The following is a 23,287-nucleotide window of genomic DNA, read 5'->3' on the forward strand; positions in this document are numbered from 1 at the left end:
GCTTACATTGGCAAGCTAAAAAAAACCCCTTTTCCTTCCAAAAATATGTATTTGTCATTAAAGAGACAGAGCATATTTATGAACTGAATTAATGCTTTTATTAGCAGCAGCATTACCTGCATCAGGAATAATTAGAATGATCTCTGTAACTCTTGCAAATATTTCTAAATTTCTCACAATATAATTTGCCCTAATTCAGTTTCTTGATACTATTCTTAATGATTTCTATTGATTTAAAACAACTTGGACTTTCACATTCAAGTAGGGCAGAAGAGCAAAACATTTAGAATATGCATGTGCTCTAGGCAAAGTACTGTGCTAATAAAGTTCTATTTCCCCAATATTTAGATAGGTTATTAAAAAAATAATAAAAAATGCATGTATTGTGTCTATTAATTAGGGAAAGAGAAGTGAAAATAAGGCTCCAAGGAGACCTTATAGCAGCCTTCTAGTACCTGAAAGGCCTACATGAAAGCTGGGGAGGGACTTTTTACAAGGGTGTGTAGTGATAGGATGAGGGGTACTGGATTTAGGCTGGAAGATTATTAATAGACTTAGGTTAGACATTAGGAAGAATTTATTTACTGTGAGGGTGGTAGGACACTGGAGTAGGTTGCCCAGAGAAATTGTGGAGGAACCCTCTCTAGAAGTGTCCAAGGTCAGGTTGGATGGGGTTTAAGCAACCTGATCTAGTGGGAGGTGTCCCTGCCCATGCAGGGGGGCTGGAATTAGATGATCCATTCCAACCCAAACGGTTCTATGCTTCTATGATTCTATGAAAAGAATTGCACATCAATGCAAATAATTCTTAATTTATACGAAGAGCTTGATGATTAATATCCTGTGTACCTTTCTGAACTGAGAAAGTGTAAATGCAGGGATTCTGCCTGGAAATGATTTCCCCTGTTCTTTCAAGTGAGGGGGAGGTGATTTGCAGGTGCTTGCACTGAGAAGGGGAGTGTGAGGTGAGGGCCGGGCTTGGCTGCCCTCGCTCTTACAGCAAAGCCCTAGAGGGCAGATGGCTTCAGCCTGAACTGCATTCACCTCGTCCTTAGCAGATGAGTACTCTCCAGAACAAACTTCAGCCTATTTTTCTTCTTAGCATGCAAGCAATGACAACTTAAAGAGATGTTAAAAATCATATTTAATGGGGAAATGAAACATATAAAATAGCATTAAATCCTACTGGCCATGGAAATGCACCAATACAATGCAATATTTGAAATACTGCTAGAATTTCGTTGCAACACACTGAGAAACACAAGAAATATGAAATGTTGATTACTTCTAGCCAAGGTTTTCTGTTTCTTGGAGATGGCCTCGCTTAATATGGGATGAGCCAGCAGGCCCTTGTTCCAGAAACCAGTTATGCAGCTGCAGTGATATTGATGATTTACCTACAAATAAGGAGTAATCATGTGCCCTGTGGAGCTGGGGTTCGCCTGAACGGTGTCAGACTGGGAATGGGGAGGTGCTCAGCTTGGCTGCGCCTTAACGTCTCCGAGGTTCCTAAACGCGTGCGGAGGGCAGCGGTGCCTCGGCGCGGGGCCGCTCTGGGGGGGCTGCTGCTCCCGCATCCAGGCGGACGGTCAGGGCTGCCGGTGCAGCGGCTGCCGGCCGCTCGGCCCCGCGCTCCCGCAAGTCCCGCTGCTGCTCCTCCGAGCCTGGGTAGTTCTTGTAAAGGAAGGAATAAGCTGGCAAACCCTGCGCAGCGCGCTGGTGGGTGCGCGCCACTCCCCTGCGGCTTTCAGGCGTTCCTTTGTATACACCCGGACTTTAAAAGCTCTTTTTAATGAATTTATTTATTTCAGTGACCGCATTGGCACAGAAAGCTACACATCTCAGACTTTGCCCCTGCCCAGCCGGAGGCACGCTTCAAAGCTTCACCCCCCACCCTACCCCGACCACCCCCCCCCCGACCCCGACCCCCCCCCCCCCCCCACCCCGACCCCTCCGCCCCCTCCGCAGCCAAACCCGGGATTTCAGCGCTTCTGCCCCAGCGCGCGCCGCCCGCCCGCGTCCCCCCGCCCCCGCGCGCCCGGCAGGGGGCGCCCGTGCCACGCGGCTGCGATGTGTGACGGCGCGGGGGGGCCCGGGGGCTTCCCCGCCTGCACCGCCCCCCGCCCCGACGGCGGGGACACTGACCGCACGGCGGGACCCCCGGGATGGTTTTTGGGCGGGAGGGGGGGGAGAGGAACTGTGCCAGCTCGCCAGGGTGAGGGGTTTCCCGGTGCTGGGCGGGGCAGAGCTCACCTCCCCCCTCAGCCCCATCCCTCGGCGGGAGGTAACAGGAACGTGCTAAAAACGGGGGGAGGGGGCGGTACAAGCGCCGTCGGGCTCCCTCATACACCGACCGCCCCCGCCCCCCCCCCCCCAGTTTGGCGGAGCGCCCGGCCGGGGAGGCCGCGCGTCACGCCGCCGCGCGCCCCCATTGGCCCTGCCCGCCGCGCGTCACGAAACGGCGAGAGGTGACGCAACGCCGGCCCCCCCACTGCCCCCCCCCCCCCCCCCGATCCTGCCCGCGCAAATGGCGCGGCTGCTGCGCGGGGTGCGCGCTGGGGCGGCACTTGCCGCTGCACCCGCCCGTCTCGGGGGCCCCGCGGGTGCTGCTGCGGACGGGAGGGGAGCTGCGCTCAGGCTGTTTTAAACAGTACTTAAGGTGTATCCCACCACTGGGGAGGTGGGGGAAAGCGCACATACATCCGTTGTTATTAAATAAAATATTAACTAATTCAAATGTAATTAAAATCATATATATGTATGTTTATCTACCATGTATAATACGTATTTTTACCGCTCCGCGGTTACCAAGTTGCACTTCAGGATGTTCCCCTGAAAGACGCCGCCTCGTTAGTGCTCCTCGGGATTTCTGCTTCACCCCCGCCCCGGCGAGGAGGGAGGCAGGGAAAGAGGGAGGGACAGGCAGGCACGGAGCCGTGATGCCCCTGCGCTGCCGCAGGCGGCTTTGAAAATCTCGGTCAGGAGCTGAGCAGCTCAAACCGCACGGGCCGGGATCCTCGGCATCTGCTCGGAGCGGAGCCCTTGCCAAATTCCGGCGCTCTGGTATGAAGTTTGGCTGTGCCTGGGGTGACCGGGAATGTCGGGGAAGGAGGTGGTAAAAAAAGGGAGTGAGAAAGAAAAAAAAATAAAAAATAAAAGAAGGAAAGCGTAGCAGCGCGGAACTGCGTGCCTCCGGGCGCGCCTGCGGGCGCGCATCCTGGCACAGCAGGAGCCGGAGGGGTCCGCGCCCTCCGCGGGTGCAGGGAGGGGGGGTTACACTTGTTGCCTCCCCCCTGGGCGAGCGGCCAAAGCCGTGCGGAGGGCTGCTGCGCTGCGCTGCGCGGATTTTCCAGTGGGGCTCCGCGCCGGGCGGGACGGCCGCGCTGGGCGCTGCGGAGGGGCGGGCTGTACCGGGCCGGGCCCCGACGGGGCAGCGGGGGGCCGGCGGGGCGGCCCTTGGGCGCGCAGGGCGTGGGCGTGCCGGGGGCACCGCCGAGGCCGGCCATGCAGATGGAGGGGGCGGGACGCGGGCGCCGTGACTCGGAGCCCCGGAAGAGCGGAGAAACCCCGTATAAAAACTACTGGGGACCTTTCCCCGGCAGAACTACGAAAGCTCCGGAGACGGCGGCAGCCAGCGGGGTGGCCTCTCCGGCGGCGCAGAGAGCGGCTACTCGGCAGGTCGGGCGCCATCCCCTGCTCTGCAGCACTGCCTGGTTCCGGGAGCTTTTTCTCCCCCCCCCCGCCCTCCCCCCCCCCCCCTTTTTTTTTTTTTAAATTTACTCAAAAGGTGCGTCCCCCTCTTTCCTGCTGGAAGGGGCGGTGGGCGCCCTGCGACGGTGCGGGGCGGCTGCAGGGGAGCGGAGCTCCGGCGCCGGCTGCGCACCGCTGCTGACCGCTCGCTTTTCCTCCTCTTTTGCCAGGCGCGGAGGAAGAGCGGCCCCGGGGGGGCAGTGAGCAGCCGGAGCCGGAGCGGTTTCATCCAGCCCGAGGAGGCGGCGGCCGCGCACCATGGCAGACGATGAGAAGGCCGGCGGGAGCCCCGGCGGGAGTTACGCGGGCGGCTGCGAGAGCGCGCACTGCAACGTGCTGAGCTGGGAGCAAGTGCAGCGTCTGGACCGTATCCTCAGCGAGACCATTCCCATTCACGGCCGCGGCAACTTCCCCACCCTGGCCATGCAGCCCCGCCAGATCGTCAAGGTGGTGCGGAGCCGGCTGGAGGAGAAGGGCATCGGCCTGCGGGACGTGCGGCTCAACGGCTCGGCCGCCAGCCACGTCCTGCACCAGGACAGCGGCCTGGGCTACAAGGACTTGGACCTCATCTTCTGCGCTGACCTCAAAGGGGAAGCCGAGTTTCAGACTGTGAAGGACGTAGTCTTGGACTGCCTCTTGGATTTCTTGCCCGAGGGGGTGAACAAGGAGAAGATCACGCCGCTCACCCTCAAGGTAAACCTGCCCTGTGCCCAGGCGCCCAGAGCGGGCAGGTGTGTACGCTCCTGCCCGGGGGGAGCTGGGCACCTTCCTCCCGGGGACAGAAGTGTACCCTGAGGGACGCAGCTCCCCCCACACCCCGATGCCCACAGGGACCGTTAGTGATTTTTTTTCACCGCACGCGTGAAACCGAGGAGGAGTTTGTAATAAAGCGACCTGGCCTGGGCTTCTCAGGATTAATTAGTCTTTTCTCCCTCTCTCTCGCTTGATTTGCTGGGAGCGTTGACTTACCTGGGGCGTGTATGTGTGTGTGTGTTCAAGGCACTGCAAATCTCCCAGCTCGGCACTGCGGCAGCTCGGTTTGCCCTCCCGGTTCCCGGCCTGGCTACTGGGAGCTTAGATGGCTTTAGTATCTGCAAGAAGGAAGCACCGTCTGCAAGGCAGCACACTCTGTCGTGTGCTGCATGCCCCAGCGGAGAGAGAGGCGCATTCCGTCCTCTCCGAGCCATTTCACTCCACTTAATTCGGCTGAATGCCAAATGCCTTTCAGATTAGTTTTTTTTTTTAGAGGGATTTTTTTTTTTTTTTAATATGGGGCAGACTGGTACAACCTGCACTGAAAGAGGAGGATTGAGAGGAGTGAACACTTGCTAAGTTTGTTTTGGTTTTTTTTTTAATTTATTTTGTAGGGAGGGAAGTGGAAGGCGATTAAAAAGATTTCTTATCAGATCATAGCGGTGACCTTTTGTGTGCATGGATATTTGGCGTGTGTGCCGTGGGCTTCATGTGTAGACGTATTTAGAAGTGATTGAAAGAAGCAGTGTTACCCTATGCTTCCCTTGCACGAGACAGTCCCAGCAGAACACCGTCCCGTAGCATGCCCTTGCAATGACAGCACTTCAGGCTCTCACATTAAGCGTTTCATCTCCTGTTTGTTTCTGCAGGCTCCGTGAAATCTTTTATGAAACACAAGGACGGGGGGGGGGCGGGGGGGAGGGGCGCGGAATGGATGTGAACAAATGCAGCAAATGGGAAATTTCTTGCATCCATGTCTTCATTTGCTTTTTGTCTTTCCAATTACAGGAGGCTTACGTGCAGAAAATGGTAAAAGTATGCAATGATTCAGACCGATGGAGTCTCATCTCCCTGTCCAACAACAGTGGCAAAAACGTGGAGCTGAAATTTGTGGACTCTCTGAGGCGGCAGTTTGAATTCAGTGTTGATTCTTTTCAAATCAAGCTGGACTCCCTCTTGCTTTTTTATGAGTGCTCAGAGAATCCAATGACTGAAACTTTTCACCCGACTATCATTGGTGAGAGTGTCTATGGGGATTTCCAGGAAGCCTTTGATCACCTCTGCAACAAGGTAATTGCCACCAGAAACCCAGAAGAAATAAGGGGAGGTGGTCTTCTGAAGTACTGCAACCTATTGGTAAGGGGCTTTAGGGCTGCCTCCGAATCCGAGATAAAGTCCCTGCAGAGATACATGTGTTCGAGGTTTTTCATCGACTTCTCAGACATTGCAGAACAGCAGAGAAAGCTGGAGTCCTACTTGCAGAACCACTTTGTGGGATTAGAGGACCGCAAGTATGACTATCTCATGACCCTTCATGGTGTGGTGAATGAAAGCACAGTGTGCCTGATGGGACATGAGAGAAGACAGACTCTGAATCTGATCACCATGCTGGCCATCCGGGTCCTAGCTGAGCAAAATATCATCCCCAATGTGGCCAATGTCACCTGCTATTACCAGCCAGCCCCGTATGTAGCAGATGCCAACTTCAGCAATTACTATATTGCCCAGGTTCAGACGGTGTTCCCCTGCCAGCAGCACACATACTCTACTTGGCTGCCCTGTAATTAAGGACTGAAATTAGTAGATCCGGTGGGAAGAACGTTTCCTAAGACGTAGGAAGGGGCGACTCGTCCCTTTGAAATGGGGTGTTTTGTGCAATGATGATGATCTGCTCTAGTTTTCAAGCTTGGGAAAAGCTTGTGGTTCTTCTAATAAATAATGGGAGCATGATCAAGAAAGAACCCCAGAATAATTGGATCCTACCCCAGAGCACAAGAGGCCTGTCATTAAAAGCAACCAGCTTCCCCTGAAATAAACGAGGGAGGAATGCTTGATGACAATATGGGTTGGCAGTATCTGCTCCCATAGCTTTGGCATAGAGAAGGTGGGAAAGCCTTATTTTCTTTTATTTTTATTCTTACTCTAGAATGGGATCTGCAAAAGGGAGACTATGAAAGAAACAAAACAAACAAAAAAAACACAAAAAGAAAAAATTCACAAAAAACAATTTTATATATATTCAGGAATTAAAAGTTAGAGGCATAAAGCAGAGATAAGCTGAATAAAAATGTATATTGGAATTACTGCATTTGGGGCTTGCAGCAAGTGCCGTCTGTGGATTGACCATGTAGAATGTATAGCTTGCTTGACTAGAATGCTTTACTAGAAACAGCTTGCTCCAAATGAACAGTAGTGGATTGGTACAGTTATGAAAACAGAAACTTGTACGATGACAAAGTCCATTATTTCCAGCTGTGTGCGTGCCTCACATTTTAAAAATGTGAGAATGCAGGAAAACCAGCTGTGGCAAACAATATACTCAAGGACCAAAGATTTCTCAAATAAGTTATCCAAGCAGAGAAGATACAGTAGAGTATATATATACATATATATATATATATAAAAGAAAAGAAAAAGATTGTTGCTATATTTGTACACACCAACAGTAATCAAAAGTGCCTGATGCCTTCATAAAAGTTGAGGTGACAATAAGTTTTGTGGTTTAACCATGCATTTTATTTTATCAGGGACACAAGGATTGAAAACAAAACCCCATAAGCTTGTGAATAAGTGGTGGAGGAAATGCCCTATTTTTTTTTTTTCTTGGCAAATACCTGTATAGAGTTAATGTTATGTCGGTGTGCTGTTATCCTAGGTACGTGTGTGTATGTGTGTATATATGTTTGTGTGTGTATATATGTACATGTTATAGGTGTATATCTATATATATACACACACAATATATATTAATGTGGTCTAGAAAAATGTAGCAATTAAGGAATGTTTAAATAAAGTACTATGTATTTTCCAGTTTGTAACAGGTTGTCATAGGACAGTGGGCACCTTGCAGTGAATTTGTAACCCACACCTGAGAAATTTAGAGTAAATGAACCAGTCAGGAATAAGGTGGGAATCAGATAATGTCTTTGGTTGCAAGAACAAGGATTACAGTAATTCAGTGGGTTGCTTGTGAGCCATAATAATTCCACAGATGGAGAAACGTATGACTAGCTGATTTTTTTTTAACTATTTTGTACTGTAATGCCATTTTGACATTTAACCCACTAATGTTGTGACTGTATACCTCCGTGATCTGTAATTCAGTGGAACGTGGATCAAAGATAGTTTTATTTAAATCCCCTGACAGCTAAAGAATATTGTATTAGTTGGTGATTTGAACACTAATTGTTAATATTTAAAGGAGTATTTTTAATAGAATGCGCTAAGCATTCCAGGACCACTAGAATTTAGCAAATGTGAAATGAACCCTTTTTAAGAGTGTTGCACGATTGCTTAAAATTATATTTTATATATATATATTATATATATATATTTTTATGCAAATATTAAACATCTTTGATCTGGTTGTCACACTGCATTTACAATTTCAGTACTGTACTTTATTTAAATGGAATCACTTTACATTGGAACAGTAACTATTCACTTTCATTTCCTCTCCCAAAAGACCAGCAGGGGGAAAAAGCAACCTCCGCTGTTGTTTTCACTTCAGTTCCATCTCTGAAGGTGTTAAATTCCTTGTTGGGCTTTGAAAACCTAATGACTAAGTGACACTTGACTCTGATATTTTGCTTTTTCTTTCTGAGGGGGGAAAAAAAAAGAAGAGGGAAATCAGGCTTTTGAACGAAACTGGCCGTGCCCTGTCTGGTTGCAGGCAGGTCTGGTGTTGGAGGAGGCAGGGGCAGGGAGAGGACTTGAGTCCTGGCAGTGTGTTGTCCCTGCGGAGCTAGTGAGGTACATCTGTTTTTGTCACGCTTTGTACTTTCTCACTCTGGAGGCAATTTAACAGGAACCCGATTTGTTTACTGAAGCACCTTCCCTGCGAGTCCTTCAGGAAACGTAGAAGCTGTTTCATGGCCATTCCCGGCGTTGACTTGCAGGTCTCGTCCCCACCTTCCCTTCCTCTGGCACGGGCTGCAGCCTCTCGCTGCACTTCTCATCCACCAGGTCCCCCTTCGGCCCCTTGAGGGTCTTGGCTGCGTGTTCCTCGCCCTCTCTTTCCCCTTGCTTCCAGCTCCTGGGAGGGTTTGGTATCGGAAGCTACGGGGAGGGCTGGGGAAATGGGATCAGCTGGTAATGTGGTATGTCTTCTCTTGCCACAACTATTTGCAGCAACTAAATGACTCATCTGCTCTTTAAAAGGGTTTGAGAATCTATAGCTGTGCCACAACCGCAGAGCGCTGATAGTACATGACCCGATGTGTTTTTTCCTTTGAAGGACCGTTTTTTCTCTTTGCTTGAAAGAAAGTTTTGATTTACTTCCTCTCGGCTCAAATTTTATTGTTTTTTTTTTTTTATTTTTTAATGATTGACAGCAGGTAGTTACCTTATAGTGCATGCAGCAGGGCTCTGAGCTAAACTGCACCTTTCAGCATTTGCATTTTGATACATATATAATATGTTTTTATATATATTATATAGGTATTCCAGATCTGTTTTGCATATGTTAATGATCAAGTGGTGGAACTGGTGGAGCTTTGTTGTATTTGTGACTGGTAGCTTAAAAGGTGCCTGGTGTTAGAGGTGGGAAGAAGGCATGAGTTCAGGCCAAGAGTAAAATAAGCCCTTTTCAAAGCTGGTTTATTTCTGTGGTTTGCACACCTTCCTCTCCATGAAGTCTGACTTTTTTAAACTGATTTTTCCCCTTCTCTTCAGCACACTGGTACTTTAACGACCACGTTCTTGCTTTGTAGACTTCATTTTCCCCATCCAATCAGATGTAAGGTTAGAACTTGTGCTACAAGAGACAGTGCCCCTTTTAAAGAGCTGAACTGATTAAAAACATTGACCTGATTACAGTAAAACTGTTTGTGCCACAGCTGAATTTACTGCTAACCCTCAGGGCACTAAACTTGGTTAAAAGTAGCAATCGTGAAACAACCGAGAGCTTTGAAATTAGATTTATTTTTTTTCCTTAGGTGTAACTGTCCTCCCAAATGCAAGAACACTTCTTCTGAAAATAAAGGGCAATTTAAAGACCAAAAATTATATATTTTTCTATTTTATCTTATTGCACTTAAAATATTTTTTAATCTTGCACAAAGGCCTTCACACAAATCTTCTAAACACCTCTTATTAGTTGCTTGGTTTGCATCATGTCAGAAGCTCCTACCAGTTAAAAAAAAAAAAAAAGTTTTTTTTTTTTATGAGAAAATCAAGTGTGTTAGATAAAACTGCACAGAAAAGGAAAAACTGTAATTGCATACTCAGCTCCTGTTTCAATATATTCTTTTGTATGGTTTTCTTTATGCAGAGTTTCCCTTGCAAGAAAGAAAATCAGTGTACTGTTTTGCTGTTGTAATAATGGTTTGCTAACAAAATAAATAGTAAAAAAAAAAAAAAAAAAGCCTGCAAATTTCAAGACAGCTTGGCTAAAGCACTGCAGGCTCCTGCAGTCTGTAGGAGTTTGTGCAGATTTGCTTTCCCTCAGATTTCCTTACAACTGTTGCCTTCTGCAAGGCATCCTGTTGCAGCAAACTGCTCTTTGGATTATTGCTCTTTTGGAACATTTTGACTATAGGCTTTGTCACAGACAGAAAAAGAGCTGATGGGAAACAGACTCTAGAGGGAACAGATTGTGAATTTTGTTTACAGCATCCAATATTTGGATTTTTTTTTTGTAAATAAAAAGAAGTTATTTTTTTCTATTGATTTGTGTCTGCTGTCTTCCGTGTCTGAAATAGCTCTGGCCTGCTCCATATGAATACCAAGTTTGCTTTCATGAGAAAAGGACAAGGGCAGCACTTTTCTGAGAAGAGCAGCATTCAGCTGCTTTCTGATTGGAGCACAGGACGTTTTGAAAAGCCCTGCCTTGTGCCAGCCAAGTTGGTCTGGCTGCACTCAGCTCTGGAGGAACCTCCCCAACCAGTGCCAAAAATACTCACTTTAGTGCTGGTCACGCCGTGCAAATGGTCCAAAGTCTGGAATCCAGCACCACAGCAACCCTGTGCTCTTGCTGCTTTCCCAGTTTAGATTCCAGTGCTGGCAGTAACACAAGGGTCCTGATGCCCTTATGACATATTCAACAGGGACCGACACCTCCACCTTAGCTGTTTTAGTAGGTCTGGGGAGCAATGGGGTGCTGCTCCCCTGGTACACAGGAAGGAGTCTGTAAGGCTGATTTGTAGTGTATGGGTGCTGTAGGAGCTGCAGCTTGGGGTGCTGCAGGGGAGCCGGGGTGCACATGCCCCTTTGAGCTGCTGAATCAGTCCAGTTCTTCCCTCACCCTCAACTCTCCTTCCCTGACCTACAATGATGTCTTTGTCAGCAGAGGTATTTTCTGTTTGCTGCGTTTACAGGGGAGATGCTGCCGTAATGAAGGCTAATTTCCTCAAAAGGCACTTCAAGGGAATGTAAAATACTAATTTACAATGCTCGTGGCAATACTTTTTTAACCAAGGTGTCTCAGACTGACCCAAATTTGAAAAGCACTAAGACTCTGCAGTATGTAGCTCTTACTAGGCTCATTCATACACAGCTCTAGGTTTGGAAGGCTCACACCCGCTAAGGGCAAGCGTGAATGTGCTTATTGTAATGATGAGTGAACCTGTATTCCCCTGTAAAAACAAACAAACAAACCAACAAGCTGCTGGGACTGCGCTTTTTTCCAGGCTCAGAAGCAGCCTCCTTGCCGAATGCCGGGCGCCTTCAGCACAGTGCTTCTTTGAAACCTGCTGGGCACAGGACGGGACCGTTGGCCAGCCTGTTCTGGAGAGGGGGATGAGCTCCACATCCCTGCCCGTGCAGCATTGCCTTTCCTCCCACATTACTGCCAGGAAAGGGAGGGGGACGTGGGCTAACGTTTCCTCCTCTTAACTTGCTCCGTTACGAAGTATTTTAAGCAGTCTGAAAAAGGTGGCTGTGACGCCCAGAGACACAGATGAAAATCAGAGGACTGGAAATCATGAATAGAGAAACACCTTGGCTTGTGTCTCAAAGTCTGACCCCAAATCGATGCTCTTACGCTTTGGAATGAGTTAATTCTGGTTCTTCTGCTTTGATTTTGGGGGATTTTTTTTTTAAGATGTGAATGCTAGTTGAGAATCTGGAGCATTGTGAATCCTTCACAACCTAAGGAGGACTATGATGGGTATGAAGCCAGCTGAGCACTGTACTCCAGTAGGTGGTGAGGAGGGAGGAGCATTCAGGACTGAGGAAGAGGGAGGGCAAAAGCAAGATGAGAGAATGGGAATCACCTGAGTGACAACACCAGGGAAGGCTAGAGGACAAGCTGATAGATTAAAGTAGGAGAGGAGAAGTGGCTCAAGTCTTTAACTTGTGTTTGCCTTGCTAAACTGTGTCTGATCAAGGAAGCTGTCACTTGTAAAGATAAGTAAGTCTCCAGTTTCTCTTGGCTGCAGAGTGTATTTTTATTTGTTTGCTTAAAAAAAAAATTAAAAAATCCCCAGGAACCCCTTTGCCAAGGAACAAAGCTGAGTATAAGCTAAATCAACCCTGTATCCTCTAGAAAATGTATCTGAAGTCCCTAAAAGGCAATAAATTCATGATGCTGAGTTTAGTTTTATAAACCTGCTCTTGGGAAACCCCCATGAAACCTCTGCAGAGATTTCTGAGGCACAGTCGTGTGAAACTTGTTTGTGTGGATCTGGTCATGCCTTCCTGAAACTGCTACCAAGTATACTCCTCCCTGTTATTTATGTGTTTTAGTAAAATTCAGTGCACGTGGCCATATGCACTTAGGGAAAGCACAGTCTATAGCTATGTGGCATTGTGTTAGAGCTGGTGTAGTTTTGCAGCAATCCCCTGCATGTCTACAGAAGTGTATCAGAAGCAGCTCTGCATGTGGGGCTCTAGTCCTGATGTAAGAGGCAAGAGCACAGAATCAGAATCTGCACTTTAGAGATGAAATATTAAGCCTTCAAAGGCCTGATAAAACATGATGAAAAGACTCATCTCCTGTGCAGTTACATAGCCTTAGGCTGTTCAGAATTATTGTTTTGTGGATGCATAATTCTACCATTTCATGTGGCTAATATTACATCGGGACATGCAATGCTGGTACACGCCAGAAAATTTTCCTTTTGCATTTTTTTAGTGAAAAACTATGTTCTAAATACACACCTAAATATTGTGTGTGAAATACAGATATTCTCCATGGTAAAAACATGCCTTAGTTTCCCATAATGTCTTAGAGGGCATAAATTCCTGTTTTTTGAGAGGATAGTACGCCTAAAGTTAACCTGCCTTCTGTTGGTCTTGGGGGTGAACAACTCTTCTGCGTGAGCAACTCTCTTGAAAATTAAGTTTGTCTTCCTGAAAATGGAGAGATCCAGAATGGCCAGCACTTAAAAAAATTAAACTCCATGTGTCTAACCTACACAGGCTTTTTTCTCTTCAGCTCCTCTCATGGAAGGTTTAGAACACAGTAATTTCTAAAATCATAGCTAATGACAATAGACAACGAATACGTTTTGGAGACATCTAGCTTGTCCTTGTCAGTGTGAGTATCTGGTTGCCTCTCTGCCATTTGAATGAATCTGATGAGAAGTGCCTGGACTGGGAAGGCAGGTATTCCTGCCTGAGGGAGATGGACACAGCTTTGTGACAATTTTCTCTCAGGGAGCTAGTTCCTTAGAGAAGTCATGCTTGAAGAGCACTCTCATTTCCACAATGGCTGCATGGCCTTAATTTTAACTGTGACTCCTGTGCTTTTAACTGTGATTCGTGTGCTTGGATCATTCCTTCGATCCAAGATATCATAGAGTTCCTGCAGCAAATTCTGAAGTGGAAAAGTAATTGCAAGGAAATCTTTCTGTAATTGCAACTGTTCTTAATTTAACTCATGCTTTGAGGAAAAAGTAGACCCACAGTTTGGGGGGGTTTGGTTTTGTTTTGTTTGGTTTTGGTTTTTTTAGATCTTTTGTTCTTGAGTAATTTCTCTCACTTCTGCATTGCTGTTCTGTGCTTGCTTCTCTGCTGCCTTCTCGTCCCGATTCTTGCAGCAGAAGTGGAGGGACCAGCACCATGTGCTCTCCAAGCTACCAGTAATCCTGCTGGTCCCTGGTGTTTGAGAGCCACTGGCATCAGGTCCATGCTAGATGGTTGTTGTGTGAGGTTCGACATGGTGTAAACAGAATTCCTGGGTGTCTTGTGAGATGCTCTTCAGAAATATTTCAACCCAAGTTCTCCACTAGCAGTTCTTCATGGCAGGGGGCATTATGCATACAGGCTTGTACATACAGTTACTTGGACATCTCAATAAGTGCAGAATAACAGTTAAATTAATAAAAAACTTAGCAGAATAACAATTATGATTAAATCAGGGAAAAATGCACTGGAAGGTACTTACTGAAAATGTAAGCATTCAAGCTAGCAGAGAAGCTGTTTCTCAGCTTTAAGGTTTTTATTTGGGTTGGAGCAGGCTGTTCACACTCTTTGCAAACCAGACATTTGGCTTTGGGCTTAAGTACTCACTGGAGAATCATATACATCTCTTGTTCCCCACCTCAGACTTTGTCATTTAAGAAACAACAAGTACCTGAGAGTTGTCAGCTTTGCTAGAGTGGGGTGAACTGTGAGTTGATTGATTTATGTAAGTGCTGTTTATAAGAGAACCTATAAATGTCAGCCAGTGGCGGAAGTGAAACCAAGAGCTTGGGCCTTCCTTCTCACCAGCTGTGAATGGCTCTTTTGTATTTTTTATGGAACTGTAAAACTGAATTGCACATATTTTAATTTTTTTTGAAGATTGAGCTTTCCGACGTGTTTTTCATTTCTTCCCAGCCCTCTGTCAACAATAATGTCAAATATTTAAGGCGGGATTTTCTAGTGTGCCAAACTCATGTGTGCCTGGTTTTGCTGAAGTCATGGATGCCTGTGGGGCCACTTACAGGCATTTGTGCTGTGTGCTAGATGCTTGGGGAGCAGCATCTGCTTGCTTCCAGCCATCACAGGTCTTTACGTATCCCACATTTCATAAAGTTATTAAAAAATCACAGAAGTCGTAAAAATTTGAAACTAAACAGATTTCACCCAAACTTGGACAGCCCCAGGGTTGTCTCCAGAATCTTACAGACAATGCTTGTCACCTGCCATTCTCTGACCCCATGAATAATATCTGTATTTTATATGCAAATGAGGAGTGCAGCATCTGCCTTGGATTAGGCTATTGCTGTCACTTGTATGAAGACAACCCATTAGGCAGCAGAGCCTCTGCAGGGCTGGGCTGGTGGCCACCACAAAGGTAATCTACTAAGAAGAGGGCAAATAGGACTTTAGGTCCTGAGGAGAACCAACTGGCAATCAATATTTCTGTGAAGTACACACACGACATTGGCTCAACACTGAACATTGTATGTTTGTTTCCTGGAGTTTTGTGGGCAACTGTCACATTTGCTGCAGATCACCTGGACCATTATTTGCATTTTAGTTGTCATGGGTGCACCTTACTGACCAATGCACATGGAATTATTTTTTAAACTGCTTTTTGACTGCTCAGAGGGTATTCTCCATAAGCAGCTCAAAGGTGCATAGCAGGTATTCTCCACTGCCAAGAGTTCATTCTTTGGACTCTGAAGACTTTGAGTGGGAGTCTTTCTTATGGGACCAGACACCTGAACAGAAGCCAGTGGGGCCAAGAGGAGATTTTTTCCTTTGGCTATAGCCAGCCTTGGGATGCAGTGGTAGCAGCTACCTCAGTGCTTGAGGAGGCATGCAGGGAGCACACAATGTAGACTTGGTAGCTGAGCCTGACCCTAGCATTACTTGCTAGTTCTTTGTTGTTGGATGTTTGCTCTGCAATAGCAACCAAAGGGCATGACCAGGTTAGGACCCGTTGTACCAGGCGCTGTGCAAACACCCTTGTGTGAGTCCTTTCCCTTAGAGCTTCTCTGCATGGGGATTTCAATGAGCTTGTTCTTTTCCTTTAGCTGTCTCACAGTAAGTCAACTCATTCCTTAAGGCAAGCTCTCGCTTTTCTAAGAAATGTGATATACACTGCAAAAAAGTGTCCGCAGAGAGGCAATTTTCATGAAATATTATTGACTTCTGTAAATTTGTTCATGTTCTAAGACAAAATCTCAGCTTGCCTTCACTTGCTCTCTTAAAAGCTGTGTGCCTGATGTGATACATTTTTGTCACTGACAACTGAAATCAGTCTTATTTCTCTGCAGTCAATGCAGAGGCAGCTGCATTTCTCTCCCCTCCATCTTGAACTGCAATCACTTCAGGAGGTGCAATGAAACAACTGTGAACTCATGTGCAGCGACATTAAATAATTGCAGGGCCAGAAGCTGCAAACATGCTGAAGAAGCTGAGCCCATACTTTGCATCTATTGAAAATGAGCTTCCCCAAAATGTGAAGATGTCCTGCCTGGGTTTACCTCTTTTTACTTTTATGAAGGTGATACCACACTTCTTTTGTTTTAAGTTAGGCTGCAATTTTCTTAACAAGCAAAAGTTAACTCCATACTGCAGGACTACCTCTACCAGCTGGCTGGTGAATCCACCTCCTCAAAATGCTCGCTGTCATAAATCCAGAATGTCCCAGCCCTAAACTGGCAGCAGGAAATAATTATCCTGAAACACACAGTCTCACTGAATGTATAATACCTCCTGAATATATCAAAATGCAGTGTTTGGAAAAATCTTGATATGCTAAGCAATTTACAGAAAAAAGTTGTTAGAAAGAGGGTTTAATAATGGCAAACGGCTGTATACAGAGACGTTGAGAGGAATGGACTGTCTTAGCAGCCCTTTCTATAATTAGAACAGAATAATTAGAAACTCAGCTGTAGGCCTGTGAGTATGGCCATGCCAGTGAGACCCAGATATGGTGGTTATGGAGTAGTCCGAGTTTCCATAATCATTGTCTGTTTTCAGGGTTTATAGTTTTGCTGTAAAATACCCATCCGAAACTAGCTGAGTCTGCAGATGACTTAAACCAACAAAAGACAAGACATTCAGGATTGGGGCTGGAATACCTTGTTCTGCCCCTCTGCCAGGCTGTAATACTGTGCTGAGCTGCCCACCAGGAGAGGTGATTGCCTGGGGGTGATGTCCTCCGTGCAGCTCTTCACAGTACAATTGCTGGCTAATATGAGCTCTTTCTTTAATATATAATTCCACCACCAGTTCCCCCAAGTCCAAAGTATAATGTAGTGCATTGGCAAAATTTGACTCATGCCTTTGATGCTGTGATAAATTTTAGCAGGCATTTTCCCTAAGAGCTTGACAACAAATAGAGGAACGTACATGCCAAGAAATACCCAAATGCTAACATTTTTATATGTCTTTCAACTATTGCTTGTTTCGGTTGTACAATAGACAGAAACATTCTAATCTAGAAAGGTTGGGCTTATACGTATTCCTTTTGCACTAGCAATTTTAGATCCAGTTTTTCCTAGACATAGTAAAAGCAAAAATTGGCAAATCTAAGAAAAACAAAAAAATGTTGCTGATTTCTTGGGAAGCAACTGTTTGCTAATCAGAAGCCTGGACATTCCACCACAGAGAATATCCTCCTCATACTGGTCTAAGTTGACTCTCCCAACGACCATAGTAGTAGCTCATATCTCAGACTCCTTCCTACATAGTATAATGTTGGTGTAATTTCTGCTTTCTTCTTTGGACAGGTGAGAATAAAAAGCACATGGACTGGGGGAAGCCTCTTGTCCTGTCCCCTTGCGTCTGAAGGAGGCTTGCAATAGATAGCACAGCTCACTTTTTTGTTACTTTTGGTCACTCCAAAGCTTCATGGGCAGAATCCATTCTCATTGTCTACAGCCCTTGCACCACATTGGCAAGAAGAGCCTGGAATGAGTATGGCCATGCAAAGGGTCACCATGCAGTTGGCCTTGACCTGTATGGTAGCTGTAGTGCACACCTAATGTGCTGGACGTGCACCAGGGAGAAAGTGAGCTATGAAGCCTTTTTTACAATAGAGATGGATTATGCCAACTTTTTGCTTATGAAAGACAGCTGGGTTTTGGTGAAGCTGTAAGAAGAAATCACTTTGTACTTGGTGGGAGTATGGGATATGGGATTTCATACAATGTTCATGGTGGGAGCTAAGGTGGCTGGGGTTTTCAGGTGGGTCTATCCAGGCTCTTCTCTGATACTGAATGTATGAGAAACTCTGCTCTTCCTTTATGCCTGGCCCATGCTCCACCCCAGCTGCTGTCTCCATTGACCATGGTGCCCTTAGGATGATCTGATTTTGGATAGAATCACCAGAGCAATTCAAACATATCTCCTCCCACCTTGGAACCTAGCCAAGGATTTCAAATAAACAAGAACTTCTCCTTGTGTGCAGGGAAACATGCCACACTGTAGAGCCAAGGACAATCTTGAACAATCTTGGGATCTAGCCCTGGTTATGGTCAACCTTTGAGTCAGGGGGATGGTAAGTCAAGAGCTCAATCACGAAAACACTTTCTGGTTCTGGGACAAAACTTGAGAAGGCAGATGGGGACATGAAGTGGCTTAGGTTAAACACACTTGCAAATTAAGAGAGTCAGGGATAGAGAAAAATTGGTACTGAAATAAGGGATCTAAAGATAATTACACAATTCATTTTGTCTTAGCTTCATTTGAGGCATTTTATTCCATCTGAAACAGAAAAAATATTTTAAATGTGCTTCACTTTTTTAAAAAAAAAATGAAGTCAATGTAGAAATAAAAGTGATTTCAAGAATTTTATTCAATCTTTTGACATTTCATAGTCGAAATATTTTTCTGGAGCTGTGTAGTAAATTTCTTTTGAAATAGGAAATTTTTTTGGCAGCGCCTACATGTGTGTGTGTGTGTGTGCACAGGTGGTTATGTGCATATAAAGACTGGATAATGCCTTTTAAAGTTTTTATTGCTGCTTTTAATTATGTGATTGAAAAGGCAATTTAGCTAAGGCCTATTCAGTTGTATTTTGGTGACTTCTCTGTAAAACCAAGTCCTCCTCACTGGTTGCCTCATGCTCAACGAAAGGAAGCATGTGTCAATGAAGCTGTCTGTAGGGACTTCCTCTGCTCATGACCAAAAACTGCAGAGTTAGCATATTGTCTGCAGAGTTAGCATATATAACCTTCTCCATCTCTGAGGGCAAGAGTCCCAGGACAGCTACAGGTGAAAACTCTTTGGCAAGTTTCTTCGCTGTTCCGTCACTTTCTATTCACCTTGAAAGCCATAAAATTCAATCTGGTTCATACGTCTCAGGGCAATGCAAAAGCATTAATCTCTTATGGCCCAAACTTCCTCCCTGTTTACTCCTCAGCTATTAATCCTATTTATTTCCTCATTAATCTCCAGTGGCTTTCCTTTCTGCAGCAGGAAGCCTGCATGAAATGCCCTTTTTCCTCCTGAGCTAAATCCAAGCTTTTTGACACATTAAAATTTAATTTTGTGTGTAAAATTTATTTTTTTTTCCTTATGCACCTTTCATTCATAACCTCTTGATTATCTATTTTTAAGGAAAAAGACCAAACCAAACCACAAGTCAGAAAAATGCATCTCCAGTAAATAATCTACCGCTGCTGCCATAAGAGAAAGCTAATCCTCACAGGCATTATTATGTCTTCAGTTTTTTTCTCTGACATTTATTAACTTCTCATGAAAAGCAGGGGGATTTCTTTCCCCAGTGGACACTTCCCAGCTTGCTTTACAGGCATCTGATTTTTGGCAATAATCCACAAAAGGATGTCTGCTGTCAGAGCCCCGCTGTCACAAAGACTGCCTGGAGATTTTTTTGCTTCCTAGCAAAAAATCATTGTGTCTATGAAAGAATTTCCAGGCAAGTACAGAGGCTTTGGCCCCCTCCTGCATGATGCTGCGGACCTGCTGTGGACCAGTGTTTTCCCTGCTGATGAGCCAAGTGGTTTGGTTAGCAAGCAGAAACCACGTCAAACCCTGTGAGTACCTGGCATGGCCACCGGGTATCTCTGCTCCTCCCCAGGAGCCCAGCACAATGTTAGGAATATCTGAACCTGCTGGAGTGGGGTGGGGAGGAGGTGAAGTGACAAAAGGCCTTTATAAAAGCTGTTTCTAGGGTTGGGAAGTGCTTGTTGGTGATGTTAGTGAGTAACTCTAAAACTCAGTCCTTCTAATCCCCTTAGAGAAAATGGAGTGGGAAGAGCCTGCCAGGCTACTCTGCATTATCCTCTTGCCCAAAAGTAGGATCAGCTGTCCTTAAACTCTTCCTCATTGTGCACTCGAAGCCAGAGCAAACAAATATCTAACATACTTTCTTGTAGCAAATCCTTCAAGTGGGGTGGGAGAAAATTGGTTTGTGTTAACTCTGCCACCCCTGGAGTTGTCTGCCCTCTGTGGCTGGTGAGGCAGCTGTGAGTACATGTCCCACACCTCCTGGCCTGGACCAGGCAGAAGGAGACCCATCATATTGCAAAGCTGACAGATAAGTAATATTTCATGTTGTAAACTATCAGAAAACAATGTGTGTTGAGGGTGGGTACAGGCAAGTAAGCATATCTTAGTATATCTTGTCAGGATCTGGCCAGGAGGTGAATAGCAGAAAGACTTCTGTTTAAAAACTGTGCACAGCAGATGTAGAGAGAAAGGATTTGCAGAGCAAAGACTTCTTCAAGATGGCAGATCTGTTTGCCCCATGAAATTTCAGTGCTTCTGACCCTTTGACATAGCTCAACATTGAAACAGGATGGGGCTGCTTTAAGGTACTGGCATTTTGCTTCAGGCACTGAGAAAAAAAAAAAAATAATTGGAGAGGTGATATTAAACATTATTGCTGTGTTTTTGTTTCCTGGTGCCTCTACCTTGTGACTCTTGGTGTGTAGCTATCTACTTGGCATGGCTGCAGCAATTAGCATCTGACTATGAGGAGGGATGAACGTGCATTTGTGCAGCATTGCAGCACCTGCTGCCTTGAGCTCATTCTTGCCGAGGAGAAGAGGGAGAGGTGATGTAAAATCCAGAAGCAAAGCAAGGGAGGCTGGGTCTGGGGAAGCCTGCAGAGATGAAGCTTGGACTGATAACATCAAGGTGGCTCATTCCTTGTCTGGGTCTTTGTTCTTTTTTGAACTCAGGAAGTGTGAGAATTGGCATATCAGAGCTAAATCCTGCAGGCTTGCTTCATGTGTATAGTTACTGGAGATGGATTTGGAGGATTTGCTTCCTGCACCGTATTCTGCTTTTGGAAATGCTTTCCTATGTCCCCTGTATGGCTTCCCATATATTGTACTGAGGACCCCTTCTTAAAACAGTAGATCCTCAGCTTCATCCTCAGTCTCGTCCTGACCATTAGCTCCCCAAAAACAGTGTGATAAATTCCCAGCTCTTCCTTTCTCTCCCACTCTTTGCACACCTTTTTGGTTTTCTGCCTTGAAATAATTTTTAGCTTCCTTCTGTCATCCCCACCCTGTCTGGCACACCTCAATAAAAAAAACTTTGTCCTTCACCCCAATTGCCATGGCCCTCATAGTGTCTCTTGCTGGTTTTGGTGTGATCCTGTCCTAGTTATTTTTTGGGGGCCACTGCTGTCTCAAACAGAATATGCAGGGATTGCTGGTTTTTTGTTTGTTTGTTTGTTTGTTTGTTTTTATTTGTTTTCTTCTCACTTCTGTGTTTCAGGGTGTCTATTGCTGAAAAAAGCTGATGGAAGAAAAATTATTAGGAGCTCCTTGAAGAAAAAATTCAGATTGCTACACTGAGGAGTGGGTGCAGTTTATCAGGTGCTGCAAAAATGCATCTGGGACATGCCGGAAGCTCTGGGTACCCCACAGATTTTGTTTGCTTCCTCCTTAGATGCTTGAGCAGTTTGAAACCTCATATTTATTGGAGCAGAATGAGTTCACTTCTGATACGCTCACTACATGTTTGATCTGCCATTCCCCTCACAGTCTTTGGCTCCAAGAACTAATAATCAACTACCTACTTAAAAAAAAAAAAAAAAAGCAGGGCTGAAGAGTCCTGTCACCCGATGGAGCACAACTAAAGGAGGGAAACTGTTGAGAGGATATATGACTCCCAGAAAAGCTCTTTTCAAGATCTAGACATTCTTTGAAGATTACCCTGGCTTTAGAAGAGTGGGCACAAGACAGGATGAAGGATATGCCAGATTTTTGTCAGTATGGGTCTAATTTTGAGAGACTGTCCGGAGCATGTGGCATCTGTAGTCTTGCCCTTTTTCTAAGATATGTGACAGAGACTGTCTTCTAGTGTCTTGTTTTCAGTCAGCCTGGTTAATGGGTGGCAGTTTATATTTTACCTGAGCCAGCCTTGTTCCCAGTTATTCTGCCTCCTGTTAGCCTCTGGAGTCAGATTACCCGTTTGCCAGTTTTAACTCCACAGAGATTTGTTCTCATCTTTGGGCCTTGGCTGCAAACAGTGCAGGTTATACATAAATTGTAATGAGAACCACAGAAGTTCGCTCAGGGCAGTACAAATGCAAAATTCAATAGGTCATGAGACACTGAAAACCCTCACAAAAAACCTTTGGGAGTTGCCCACTTGTCTGGAGTTTCTACCAATAAAGAATGGCTTAAATCCCCTGTGCTTTTTCAAGTTCATTACCTTGCAAGATCTATTAACGCTTTGCTGTACTTTGTGTCAGGGAGTCTGAGCGCCAGACTTTGTCACATCTGGAATTGCTCGTGCTATTCAGCAACCTCTGTTCTTCACAGTTAAAACTGAGCTGAAAATTTCCTTTAGCCAGCTGAGTATACCAGAAAGTATGATACAATCCTGGGGTTGTACTGGTAAAGTGATACTGGCAGTGGATGGCGTTTGGTAGGAAAACTTGAAAAAAACAAATGGAGCACCACTAAGAGCTCTAAGTATAAGAAGTCAGAACACTGAAAAATAATAAGCACAGACCAGAAAGTTGCACTGGGCTCAATATTTGATTCTGTAAATGAAACTGTATACGGTTGTAGAATTGCCTGAAAATAACAAGTAACAATAGCATGTTGATGAGAAATTAGAATATTGCCATCTCCATTTTCTGAAAAACGACAAGAATCGCAGAATCATCGAGTCATAGAATGGTTTGGGTTGGAAGGGGCCTTAAAGATCACCTAGTTCCAACCCCTTGTCATGGACAGGGACACCTCCCACTAGACCAGGTTGCTCCAAGAGTCATCCAACCTGGCCTTGAACACTTCCAGGGAGTGGGCATCCACAGCTCCCTCTGAGCAACCTGTTCCAGTGTCTCACCGCCCTCACAGGAAATTATTTAATCCTAATATCTAACCTAAATCTGCCTCCTTCCAGTTTTAAACCATTACCCCTTGTCCTATCACTACCTGCCCTTGAAAAAAGTCTCTCCCCAGCTTTCTTGCAAGTCCCCTTCTGGTACTGCAAAGCTGCTGTAAGGTCTCTCTGGAGTGGAAAAGTAGAACTGTAGGGCCAAACCCTGTGATTTACCATTGGCTTTAATGGACTTGACTTTTGTTTTGTTTGGTGTTTGTTGTTGTTTTTTTTTCATTTGGTTGGGTTTTCTTTGGGGTTTTTTATTGGGTTTTTTTTTTTGGTTGGTTGATTTTTGATTGTTGGTTTGTTTTTTTGTTTGTTTGTTTGCTTGCTTGTTCGTTTTTTTGGTGTGTTTTTTTTTTGTTTCTGTAAC

At 45.5% G+C, this 23,287-nt stretch overlaps 1 protein-coding gene and 1 long non-coding RNA gene across 3 annotated transcripts; one reads left to right on the forward strand and one right to left on the reverse strand.

Annotated features, from left to right (window-relative positions):
• Nucleotides 1–2,737: 2,737 nt before the first annotated feature.
• Nucleotides 2,738–4,822, reverse strand: LOC127382166 (uncharacterized). Its single transcript, XR_007888893.1, has 2 exons — nt 4,720–4,822; nt 2,738–3,082 (listed from the first exon to the last, which is right to left on the reverse strand). It is a non-coding gene; the product is annotated as an uncharacterized LOC127382166 (long non-coding RNA).
• Nucleotides 3,002–10,392, forward strand: TENT5A (terminal nucleotidyltransferase 5A). 2 transcript variants are annotated; one of them, XM_051613380.1, is made up of 3 exons: nt 3,002–3,063; nt 3,921–4,443; nt 5,512–10,392. In XM_051613380.1, the coding sequence occupies exons 2-3, from the start codon at nt 4,009–4,011 to the stop codon at nt 6,289–6,291; spliced, it is 1,215 nt and encodes a 404-aa protein (XP_051469340.1). In that variant the 5' UTR covers nt 3,002–3,063; nt 3,921–4,008; the 3' UTR covers nt 6,292–10,392. The 2 variants fall into 2 exon arrangements, with proteins under 2 accessions (XP_051469340.1, XP_051469339.1); XM_051613379.1 differs by lacking the exon at nt 3,002–3,063 and adding an exon at nt 3,422–3,678.
• The last annotated feature ends 12,895 nt before the right edge of the window (nt 10,393–23,287 follow it).

This window comes from Apus apus, chromosome 3 (genome assembly GCF_020740795.1).
Source record: "Apus apus isolate bApuApu2 chromosome 3, bApuApu2.pri.cur, whole genome shotgun sequence".
NCBI lineage: Eukaryota > Metazoa > Chordata > Aves > Apodiformes > Apodidae > Apus > Apus apus.